We start from the raw sequence: 13,166 nt of genomic DNA, 5'->3' as shown, positions 1-13,166 counted from the left end.
CTTCAGTAGTAGAAAAAATTATGGAGGCAATGGTCAAGGGTATAATTCAGGATCATTTAGATGGAAATAGAATTCTGTAGGATACACAGCATGGTTTTGTAAAGGGAAAATCATGTTTAACAAATCTGGTTACTAGACATTTTGACAAGTCACTCGTGAGCTGGATTTAGGGAATAATTTCGACATTGTTTATTTGGATTTGAGCAAAGCATTTGACTCAGTCCCACATGAGTGGTTACTTTATAAGTTGGAGCAGGCTGGAATCATAGGGAAAATCCTTAGATGGATAGCACGATGGCTTGAGGGCATCGTGCTATCCATTATTCCTCAGATTGGGTTAATATAAGAAGTGGGGTTCCCCAAGTATCAGTATTGGGACCACTGTTGTTTTTGATTATCTTAAATGACATCTATGAAGGGATGGAGGGTGTGAGGTCTAAACTTGCAGATGATGTAAAGATCAGTAGAGTAGTTAATGATCGCTGCCAAGCAGAGCTTCGGCAGAGTGACCTAGATAGACTTCTGGGATGGTCAGAAAAGTGAGCTATGCTTTAATTCAGCAAAATGCAAGGTCTTACACCTGGGGAACAGCAACCCCAAAATAACTTATACACTTGGTGGAGTTGAACTAAAGTCAGTAGTAGAGGAACGGGACTTGGGACTTATGATATGGTCATACATTAAGTTTGAGAATTGTGGACAGGTTGCAATTGAAAGGTGATTTTATAACTTTTATGTGATTAAATTATAAACTAATTATTTTTTTAAAATTAGTACTGAAGAACCGGTATTTTTTGTATCAATACCAGAAAAAAATGACCGGGATCTCGGTATTGTAAGCCCTGGCAGATACCATCACCCATACGGCACCAATTTATAACTACCTAAGTAGTTGACTATGTATTGAAATGATGTAATTGCACTAACTTGTACGTTAAACTCTTTACATAACCTGACGCTTTAGTCCTAAACTATACTGTAATCTAAATTACTCCATACCATCAGGCATCTCTCATATTTTGGATTTATACGTCACAACTGGGTTGTCATCATTGCAACACCAGGGTACCAGCCCACCCACTGATGAGCCAATAAGCTCCAAAATGGTGCTGTATGTGTGATGGTATTTGCTGAGAATAAGTAACAATAGTCTTCTCCTATGGTGAAGCAGTACTTATTCGAGGTAGCGCAATATCATGGCAACTCGTTGTGAAGGTATTCACAATATGAAATATACCTAATGATGTCAATTTATAACTACCTAAGTAGTTGGCTGTGTACTGAAATGATGCAATTGCACTAACTTCTATATTAGTTAAACTCTTTACATAACCCGAGGCTTTAGTCCTAAACTATACCGTAACCTGAACCTTTAAACAAACACGGCATCAGTGCTTCTCTGGTACCGTGCCATTCTTCATGCAAGATCCAAATAGTTGTAAATACAGTGGTGGGAAATCTGACAGATTCTTGCACCCAATTCTGTACAAACCATAAGGAAATCTCCTCAGGAGCTATTTGCAGTAAAAGTTTGCCTTGAAATGTTATTTTCAGATTGCACCTGTGAGACACTGCTATCACTGCTGGGTTAAGAATCTTCTAATAAAAAGCCATTGGCAAGCTATGATCATAGTGTATTAATTTGGGATTTATTTACAGAAAATAACTGCTGTAGAATTAGAGGGGAAGAGCTTTTGTTTTCTCAAGGGGGATTACAGTGGTCTTAAATCTTTTTAATGGGACCAAATGGTAACTTTAATAAATACAAATTGGAAGTGTTTGTGGAAGTTATTCTGGAAGCCTGAGTTTTTTTGTTTTTTTTTTTTATACCAACAAAAATGTTTTGTTTAAATTGTAGACCAAAATGGATGATAAATTGATTGATGACCTTAGTGGCAGAAAAGAAAGTATTATGGGATGGTTATAAATTATCAGGGGATCTTGAATCATACAGTAAATATTAATTAATTAGTTAAAGTTACAAAGGTATTAAGCATGCTGAGGCAAATTACAAGAAACCCTTAGCTAAGAATGCAAATAACAGTAGCAAAGAAATTTATGTCAATATTTAATTAAAATGCCCACTGAAGAAGTGCAAGAAAGAATGCCAGATGTGTATGTCTAATTTTTAAATTTCACTTTAATGTAAATTATTCAGAATTAAATGTTTTGAATACTGTGAGGTGTTACTATTTATAATTTGTTTGTATATTTTATATACAAATTTGTATTTGTTTGTTTATCATTTTCATCAGTCAAATTAAAAGGATGCAAAATATATTAGGTAACAGCCACAAAGATTATACACTCCATTTCCATTTGCAGGATTAAGTTATTCAGTGTCTTGTCTGACAAATTTGATTAGATACTATGATGTGGTTTCAAAGGAACTGGATGCAAAAAATAATTTTGATATCATATACTTGGATTTCAGGAAAGCTTTTGACACTGTTGCGCATGGAAGGTTACTGTACAGTTTGGAGCAGTATGGTATTAAGGGTAAGTTGCTACAATGGATAAAAGGGTGATTGAGTGGGTGAAGAAAGAGAGTGGTAATCAATGGATGCTGCTCTTCGTGAACTAACATTATTAATGGAGGCTCACAGGGTTCGGTGTTGGGCCCATTGTTGTTTTGTATATATATCAATGTTATTGATGAAGGTATATCAGGCTTCGAGGTGTCGAAGTTTGCAGATGATACAAAGGTTGGCAGGGTTGTTAATGAACGTAATGGCAATGTGTTACTGCAACAGGATCTAGAAAATTTGGGCAGATGGGCTGAGAAGTGGCAACTGAAGTTTAACATTGACAAATGCAAAGTACTGCATATGGGTAGAAGTAACCCCAGAGGAATGTACCAACTGTGTGGTACTACGCTTAGGGTGGTAGAAAATGAAAAAGACCTTGGGAGTAATTGTGCAATCAGATATGAAGTTTTCCAAGCAATGCAGACAGGCTTCCAGAGCAGGTCATGGGGTTTTGTCAGTGATATACAAGAATTTTGCTAGCAGGGAAAAAGGAGGTAATTATCCTTTTGTACAAGGCAATGGTCAGGCCACGCCTTGAGTACTGTGTGCAGGTCTGAAGGCCTCATTTTAGGAAGGTTGTTTGAACGTGTACAGAGACGGTCAACAAGATTGGTGAGAGGAATGAAAGGGTCCTCTTACCAAGAGGGGCTTCAGTTCTGAAACTTGCAGCAGCTGCAGACTAGGCACCTCTGAGGTGATCTGATTGAGGTGTATAAGGCCTTAAATGGGTTGAGCACGCTGAATTCTGATGTGATTCTTCCGCTTGCTCAGATTACAAACCTAAGGAGGCATAAATTCAAATTGAGGAAAGTCTGTTGTAGTATGTTGCACAATAGATGTGCGGAAATTTGCCTTTAGCCAGTGGGTGCTTAATTGCTGGAACAAACTTCCATCTGTCATTATGGAAGTTGATAGCTTAAAGAAATTCAAGGAGTAACTGGACAAACATTTAGAGGGAATGGTTGTGTGAAATTTTTTTTTTTTTTTTTGCTGATGCAAAATAAGCTCATATGCTTGCTTTCTTGCATCACATGCCTCTATTACTATGTCAAATATTAATATGACATTTTTGTATAACAGGTAACTTACAATTACCAAAATGTGTCACTGAATTTTTGCATCACATCAGCATTGTTATATTTACCTGGTTCATACCCAGTGACTGATGAGCTCTGTCCGCATTCTCTTTATCTGTAAACTAATGATTGAGTTAGTTAATTTCAGTTGTCATTATTCTCCTACTCTTGTAGATCTGTTTTGGCTAGAAACAAAGGAAGTAGCACCTATGCATTTACCATTACCGTAAAGATATGAAACAAAAAGAAAGAAGGTTGTCTTATTATTATGAAATTCTGAGTGAACATTCTGTTTGAATTATTTTTGGCATACATAGTGTATCAAAAACATTTAGAAAGCACCTTGTAGTCATTTGTGACGTTAGTTATTCATAAGGTCTCCATGCTTCAGTTATAGTTTTATACCACACTTGTCTCTGATTAAAGGTTATATTATCTTCTATTATCCACTTTTTGAAGTTTGCAAATATAGGTTTTATTTCAAACTTTTCATTGTAAATAACACATGCTATAACTATAAACGTGGGTATATTCTTTTCAAATATTTTGTCATGACTTTATGTTAATGGATTTATCCTGAGCATGGCAGATCATTAGTTGAAAATTTTGTATAACATTTTATGAGAAAAATTAATTTAAGCAATGTAATTAGTAATGTAATTCATCCTATCAGACAAATATTTTTAAATATTAAAGATATGGTTAAAATTACTCTACTAGTTAATAAAACGACCTAGACTAATTGTATCTGTTTTACTCTGTTTTAAATGCTTTCATATATATTGGGACAGTTCATGTGGGGTAATATTACTTTTAAATTGTGTTATCATTATTAATTTTGTGATTCTCCATCTAGGAACATCATTTACAAAGAGCTATTTCAGCCCAACAAGCATTTGGTCACACTGGGGAGCTGGTTATTCCTACACCTGATGTTTATGCCACTCAACTGGAAGTATATGAAGAATTATATCCGGCCACGTATAAAAATTCACGACAACTCATACATGTGCAGCGTAAGTAGCTGATACTGCTTTAAAAATGTCATGTAAATGTTAATTTTAAATTTTTATTTTAGCCCTCTAGCACACCTATCAAAAAATAATAATAATAAAATAGTAATTGAAAAAAAAAAAAGTGTAATTGCATGTGATTGATTTTACAAGGTTAGCTGAAAAGGTATCAGGAGAACTGTGATATAGTGACAGTAAGCATACTTATGGGATGGGTGATTTAATCCCCTTAAAAATTATCTGCTTTTGAGGCTTATCCCAACTTCTTTCCAGAACATCTGCCCTGGTGGTAGTAGTTCTGGAAAGCTGATTCCATAATCACTAAAAGCTTTTCCCTTGTATTACTATAGTTTTTGTATATCATTAAATCAATGCCCTTTCATGTTTTGTTTAGAAATACTGTTCAAGGTGTAGGCCTAAATGGATGTTAGATGAATTAATGAGACTCGTGGCAGAGAAGAAAAATGCATGGGATACATAAATTATCAAGAGACACAGATGCCTATGGTGTGGATATAAGATAGTCTGTAATCAATTCGCAAAGGACGTTATGCAAGCAAAGGCAGAGTATGAGAAATCTTTGGCAAAGGATGCAAAGAAAAACAGTAAAGACTTCTTTACTTATGTGAGCTCTAGGAGGAATGGGATGAATCAGATTGGTTCATTTCATATTGATGGTTTGATTGTTGAGGATTCTGCTCAGTGAGCTGACAAACTGAATGAGTATTTTGCATTTACATTCACATATGAGGAATTCTGTAGGGCAATGGAGGCCAGAAGCTTATCAAACTCTAACAGGGAGTTAAAATTATTTTGTAATAAGTGGAGGAGAAATTGCTGAAATTAAACATAAGGAAGGCACCTGAGGTGGATGGGATCTATCCAGTTATATTAAAGGTGGCAGCAAAGGAAGTAAGCAAGCCCTTAGCCATGATTATGAGGGGCATCCATGGACTCAGGGGATGTCCACATGGACTGGAAATGTGCAAATATATCCCCAATTCACAGAGGGGGATCAAAAGGTGACAGGAGTAATTACAGAACTGTTAGTTTAACTTCTGTTCTGTTGAAAATAATGGAGTCACTGGTTAAAAAAGCACTGCAGGATCATCTAGACAAGACTGCAATTATAGTTCAGACACAGCATGGGTTTGTTAAGGGTTTGTTTGTCTTGTCTGACCAGTTTGATTGGATACTATGATGTGGTCCTGTTATGGGGCAATATAACTTTGTCATTTTTGCACCATAAAAAAACCAAAAACCTACCAACCAACTATGATGTGGTCACAAAGGAATTGGATGCAAAAAATAATTTTGATATCATATACTTGGATTTTAGGAAAGCTTTTGATACTGTTGCACATGGAAGGCTACTGTACAAGTTGGAGCAGTACATTAAGGGCAAGTTGCTACAATGGATAAAAGGATGGTTGAGTGGGAGAAGACAGAGTGGTAATCAATGGACCCTGCTCTTCATGGACTAATGTTATTAGTGGAGTTCCCCAGAGGTCTGTGTTGGGCCCACTTTTGTTTGCTGTATTTATCAACAATATTGATGAAGGTATATCAGACTTAATGTCCAAGTTTGCAGACAATATGAAAGTTGGTAGGGTTTTAATGACAGTTAGGATGGTACACTACTGCAACAGGATCTAGAAAGGTTGAGCAGATGGGCTGAGGGGTGACAACTGAAGTTTAACATTGACAAATGCAAAGTACTGCATATGTGTAGCAGTAATCCCAGAGTAACATTCTGTGAGGTATTACACTCCAGGTAGTGAAGAATGAAAATACCTGGGGGATAATTGTGCAGTCAGATATGAAGTTTTCTGAGCAGTGCACAGGCTGCAAGAGTAGCTCATGGGAGTCTTGTCAATAATATATAATAGCAATTTTGTTAGCAGGGATAAGGAGTTGATTATCCACTTGTATATGGCAATGGTCACACCTTGAGTACTGCATACAGGTCTGGAGGCCTCATTTTAGGAAAGATGTAGAAGCTGCTGGAACAAGTACAGAGATGGGCAATGAGATTAGTGAGTGGAACAAAGGGTTGCTGTTACCAAGATAGGCTTAAGTTCTGCAAAATGCAGTGTCTGGAGACAAGGCACCTGCGAGGTGATCTGATTGTGGTGTATAATGTCTTGAATGGTTTGAGCAAGCTCAGTGTTGATGGGATTTTTTGCCTTGCTCAGATTCCACACCTGAGGGGGCATGAATTCAAATTGAAGAAAGACAGTTGTAGAATAGATGTGCGTCTATTTGTCTTTAGCCAGCGGGCGGTTGATTGCTGGCACAAGCTTCCATCTGTCGTTGTGCAAGTTTGACAGCTTAAGTAAATTCAATGCTGAACTAGACAAACTTTTGGAATTAATGGATGGGTAAAACGGAAGGGTTTTTTTTTGGCTGATGCTATATAAACTTGCCTTCTTGCATCATATGCTTGTGCTAATGCTAATACTTCTGGAAAGCTGGCTTCATAATCACTAAAAGCTTTGCACTTGTATTACTATAGTTTTTGTATATCATTAAATCAATACCCTTTCAGGTTTCCCCCCAGTTTTGGGGGGGAAGTCACGTGTAGTCCTATCTGGTGAATTGGGAATTGTTGGACCACAGTGATTTCACTATTGACCAAAAAACTCCATATAAGTAGTATTGAATACAATAGTGCATTTTCATGATGAAGCAACCAGATTTTGGAGTTATGCTTTTCTTTTCTCTTAATTACAAACTACTTCACGAAGGTATTTCAGAACTTCAGCATAGCACACAACTACTAATTGTTCGTCACCCGGATAATATTTGTGGCGGGCAGCAGTATTGCAGTTTAAAATTCAAGCAAATTGGTCTTCATTTTACTGCACATTTGCTTTGTCTTTTTTCGGCCAGGGAAAGGAGTTCTTTACTGACATAATTGCTGTATCCATTTTCATCCCCATTTATGATACCTTTCAAAAATGTCTCATTGTTAGCTACACATTTAAACAAATTAGAAGCAATTTGTTGGCAGTGTTCACATTGTTTCTCTATTAACAGATACAGCAAGAACTTTGGAGAAACTTAATTCCTTTTCAAAATGATTGTTAAAAGTGGAATGACATGATCCAATGAAGGTACGATTTTCTTTGGAGATTTCGGGAACAATTAATAATCGGTCATTTTTTAGCAAGATTTGCAGTTGTGACACTGGGCCATTCAGATCATGGATCACTTTTAGTAGTCTCCCTACCCTCTTTGAAACAGTGCTGCTAGTTGAAAACTTGTGTAAGGCCCGTTGAAGAGGCTCATTATGTTATTTCAATAGTATTAGTAGTGAAAAATGAAGCAAAAAAGAAAGCTTATTCATTTTTTTCTAATAATACGTCTAATTTTTCCTTAAATTTATTCAAACTACCACTTCCACAACACCAGTTGAAAATTTTTCTTGCAATCATTTATTTTTTGACTGAAAGCAAATTTATGCACATATCCTCTTATTTATGTAGTGCATCATTTCTGAGAAAGAAAAGATGCCATCAGCATTTAGTTTGCTCAATGCACATGGACAGAATTGGTAAAAGAATGGCCAAGAACACTGGAGGAATTGTGTGAAGGGAGTCATAATGAAAAAATGGCTGAGGTAAAAGCCCACAGAAGAAGCACGCAAAAGTTCGATGAAATTTACCGGTAAAAGTACTTTGCCTTAACAGCATTTGTATTGTTGCTCACTCGGTAAACAGACAGTAGGTGTTATTGGTCTGGAGTAGAAGTTGAATCCCACGGGAGCTTGAAACTGTCCCGAAGTGGAGGGATAACCTGACCTTTTTTCTTTAGAATCACTAATTGAATTAACCAATTGAATCACGAACAGAGTCATATTGGAAGTTATGACGTTATAAAAAATGTTCATAACGTAGTTTCACCGGTAAACTTTTTTGAAGTTTTCCGTGCTTCTCTTGTGGGCTTCTTTGCACCCTTTTTTTTTTAATAAACAATTTATCCACTAGTCCACCAGTGATTCTAAAGAAAAAAAAGTCAGGTTACTCCCTCCACTTCAGGAGGGTTTCAATCTCCCATGGGATTCAGTTTCTAATCCTGACCGATAACACCCACTGTATGTTTACTGAGCGAGCAACAATACAAATGCTGTTACGGCAAAGTACTTTTACCAGTAAATTTTATCGAACTTTTGCGTGCCTCTCGTGTAGGCTTTCTTTACCTTCGCCGAAAAATTTTTTTCCAGTGGTAAATTCTAATGGTGAACAGTGGACAACTTGGTTTAATCCTAATTTCCATACAACTTATCTTTTGTCTGGACATGGTTCCTTTTTTGCAAAGTTAAGTTAATTTTGAATCACTCAGCATGCTCTATGTACTTTGTGGACTCCCAGAAGATTTGAACCATCTTTTCTATGAATGTATTGAGGAGACAATTAATCAAAGAAGCTCCTAATTTCAACTCCATTACTCCTGGATGTGAACAAGTGTTAGTTAGTACAAAAGAATGATTAACAAAAGTATTATGGTAGACAGGGTGGATGTAGGCTGAGTGGAATCGTTCTGATTATGGGTGGGAGTCTACCCTGTGAACACTACAGCTTCTAAAGACTACAGAGTCTACTCTGTGAACACTACAGCTTCTAAAGAATCTCACAATACATCCTCCAGATCATCTTCCACTAACAGGTGATTCAGAGCAGCTGTTTAGGAGACCCCTGATGCTTTGGGCAGGCTTGTATCGGAGAAATTGAGGCTCCATTAGGGGGTTAAACCACCACGATGACCCGTTAGATTGCATTGTGGTTGCTTCCTCAATGGATCACCTGGGATTCTGTGGTGCTGTTGTGGTTGTGGGAACTGTATGTGGAGAATGATTGAGTTATTCCCCTTTACTGTTAACTGCTGTACTGTTGGGACTGTTCAGGTTTGAGAAAAGTTAACTTCTTCATTGCGATCACAATTCCTGGTTTAGACTTCTACTTCCTGGATTGGACTTCTCATTTGGAATCTTCTTGGTGGGCCTGCAAGTGTCAATTGGATCCTTGGAAATCATCACAACCTTATGTTAGGACTTTACAGTGTCATATGCCGACCGGGCTAGCCGGGTGGGTAAAGTACCTGCCTAGCAACCCAAAGGTCGCGGATTCGAATCCCGCCTCGGGCTTGGATCAAAGTACTGCAAAAACCTTGGGAGGTGCATTATGGCCACAGAAGCCGATGTGCCAACAACTATCAAAAAAAAAAAAAAAACAGTGTCATATATCTTCATGGTATTATAATATGATATGGGGAAAAATCCATTTAAAGCTTTAAGCACTTCCGTCAGGTCTCCTTGCAGATGCCTAGTTTCCAGACACTCCATTTATAACACTGAATTCATTTTGGTAATAGAACCCTTTTGTGCTCCTGGCTAAACTTGCTTATTTCTGCACTTATTACAAAAGAGCCACATCTTTTCTAAAATGAGGCTCCCAGACCTGTATGCAGTATTACAAAATATGGCCCATATCTGGAATACTGCATATGTATTATACAACTGGATAATCACCTCCTTGTCCATGCTGGCACAATTCCTGCATATCACTGACAGAATGCCATGAGCTGTCCTAGCAACCTATCTGTACTGCTCAGAGAACTTCATGTTAGACTGTGAATTACCCCTCAGACCTTTTTCATTCTCCACCACTTGGTTATGGTGACAATTTGGTAAGTTCTTCCGCAGTTATTGCTACTTTGTATTTATCAGTGGTAAACGTCATTTGCAACTTCTCGGCCCATCTGTCTAATATCTCTAGTCTTATTTTCAAAAGTATTCCCTGATTCTTGTCCTACCCTGCCAACCTTTGTATCATCAGCACACTTGGACATTAAACTTGATATGTCTACATCATCACTGTTAATAAATAAGGAAAACTTTAATGGGTCAAGCACTGAATCCTGAGGGACTCCACTAATGACATTAGTCCATGAAGAGCAGTGCTGTTAATTTTACCTATGTAAAAGTGTGGCACTTGGGTAACATGCCCCAAGTGCCACACTTCTCCAATTTGTACAGCAGTCTTTCATGTGGAATAGTATGACGTCACAATTTATTTTTATTCAGTTCCTTTGTGTTACATAGTTAGAATCTGATTAGATTGATCAAACATCTTCCCTTAAATTCATGCTCTGGTTGTTGTATAATTGTATTCTTATCAAGACAGCTGACCCCATTATTTTCCCTGGCACAGAAATCAAGCATCCAGGTCTGTATTTAATCATCTCATCCTTTGATCCCCTCCCCCTTTGTGAATAGGAGAAACTTTTAGCAGGTATTGCAGACACCAAATGGATGGGAGCTGTACCTAAAACAGTAATTATAAATTTATTCTGGAAGTAAGATCCAGCACTGACAAGTTGTAGCAATAGCTATTGCAGAAAGGATTTTTAACAACTAGTTGAAGATATGTCTAATAGAGGATTTGAGATTGGAAGTAATCATTATGTTATATTGAGTAAATTAAAAATAACACTACTCTGCATTTTGAAAAAATTCGCTGGTGTTCTCTTACAAAAGGGTGTTTCTGAATCATTTTTTAATGCTGATTTCAAAGATGACTTCCATTTGTTTCTATCACAAAAGAAAAATTAGATTTTTTACAAATTTTTATTTGTAAAAAATAATATGTGTTGAAAAGACTATTAAAATGGCGGTGTGGTAAAAAGTCCACTAAACGGTCACCACTCATTTTAAAAACTGATCTACGGTGAGTCATATTTTCTTTTCTTTGATTTTCTTCAGATCCTTCTAATTTACCTCTTCATTATCCAGCAGTAGTCGGCCATCATGTTAACATACCACCTCCCTTGGCACCACCGCATCTCCATGTCTTTAATGTCCTGGAGAAACCTCTCATCCTGTTCTTTATAAACACTTCTAATTTTTGTTCCTATATTTTTTTATGCAAGGTGTTTTAAAAATGTACAACTAGCCCAGCTTCTTGAAGTTTTCCAACATATTTTCGACTATATTCTTGTAATTTGGATCCTTGTTGTTCCCTAAGAAGTTCTCAGCAACAGATCTAAAGCTAATCCATGCCTATTTTTCTCTTTTATTCTTATTTCCCTCAGTTTTTTCAGTTCCTCATCAGTTTGCAAATTTATCATGTTTTAGCTTCTCTTGGGTGATTGATAGGAATTTAGTAGAAAGGTACCCAAAGCAGGGATCTTCCTGAAGTAAAGCTTTCACAACCTATTTCATCAAACCTAGTTTGATATGAAAGGTGGTTTACCAGTGGTTTATGAATTATATTCTTTTATCCAGGCAACAAACTGCCCCTCTTTAACCTTGACATCCCAGTGCTTACTTCTTGCCCGACTGCCCCACTCACACAAAAAGGTAAAGACATTTTGTGTAGCCAGATTGCTGTCCAAGTAACAGCTGACACTTTAAAGTTACCACCGACCAACCAACAATGTTCTTCATACTTAATATTTGTCAAATTATTTGAGTTCTCATATGTTTCTCTCAAATGCAAAGAGTGAGCTGCTGGAATTGACCCATATTTATTTCCACCGTGGTGCAAAATACTTTTGAGACCCCTCTTTGATGAATTAATAAAACGTCTCTACTGTGTAGGATTATAAATAATCATTAAATAGTTCATTAAGGATTTTTTTCAGCATTTCTCCTAACTTAATACATTCAATAATACAACTAATGACACCAGCTTAAATGATTTGTGAAAAATATAGTTCATGATAGAATAACATTTCTGCAATCAGTGTAAAATGCTAAGTTAAATACAGCTGTTAGTTTACAAACATGAAAAAACATGCAGGGTTGTGTAATTAGTGACAAAGATAAGAAGCATAAAGTATTAAAATGGACAAAAATTGAAAAGCTCTGAAATCTGTTAACAACCATTAAATATAAAAACTTTTTGTAAAGTTAAGTGGCATTCTTGCTAATGTGGCTTTAGATGAAGAATGGCAAAAATTTAAGAGAACTTTGGTGGAAACTATGATAGAGATATGTAGGGAAAAAAGTCAGTAAAGTTTGAAAATTTAGAATGCCTTTGTGTACCTAAGAGGTTAAAGAGGAAGTTAGAAAAAATAGAAATTTTTGGTAATAAATGTTACAAATCCTTAGTCACAGCCATTTTCCTTGCACTCACTGTCTCTTGTATGCAGAACTTTCTCTGGCTCATGGCTAAGTATTTTCTGTTTGCTTGATGTAAGGAGTTCATTGACCTTAAATTACAATTTCGTATAATGCTAGGCAGGGACTGCATTTCTGAGAATGTGCATTCATGTCCTAAAGAAGATTAAAAATTGGGGGTGATAGAGAGAGCTAAAAAGGCCTCCATAGCCTAGTGGTCAGGAGTGGGAGTGCAGTAGCACACGCTCCTTGAATAGATCGGGCTTCAAGCCTCTGACTGCTAAATACGGTTGATCTGCCAACCTGCACTGGACCAGCGTGGCAGATTATGGTCCATTTCCCTCAGCATGAATTGTTGAGGAGGCTTCCATCCTGCAGTGGGTTGATAATGGCTGCAGTTTACTTTTTTTTTTTTTTTTTTACTTTT

General features: G+C 36.8%; 1 protein-coding gene across 2 annotated transcripts in view; it reads left to right on the top strand.

Moving 5' to 3' along the window:
- Positions 1-13,166, top strand: part of E(Pc) (Enhancer of Polycomb) — a 378,489-nt gene that overhangs the window by 86,291 nt on the left and 279,032 nt on the right. For both annotated transcript variants that reach the window (XM_090381895.1, XM_090381894.1), the window contains exon 2: positions 4,461-4,620. In XM_090381895.1, the coding sequence (XP_090238021.1) occupies positions 4,461-4,620 (160 nt within the window). The remainder of the gene's footprint in view (positions 1-4,460; positions 4,621-13,166) is intronic.

Source organism: Mastigoproctus giganteus, chromosome 9, assembly GCF_048544385.1.
Source record: "Mastigoproctus giganteus isolate SK-2022 chromosome 9, ASM4854438v1, whole genome shotgun sequence".
NCBI lineage: Eukaryota > Metazoa > Arthropoda > Arachnida > Uropygi > Thelyphonidae > Mastigoproctus > Mastigoproctus giganteus.
The sequence above is the reverse complement of the archived record's forward strand: the minus strand, read 5'-3'. Positions and strand labels throughout refer to the sequence as shown.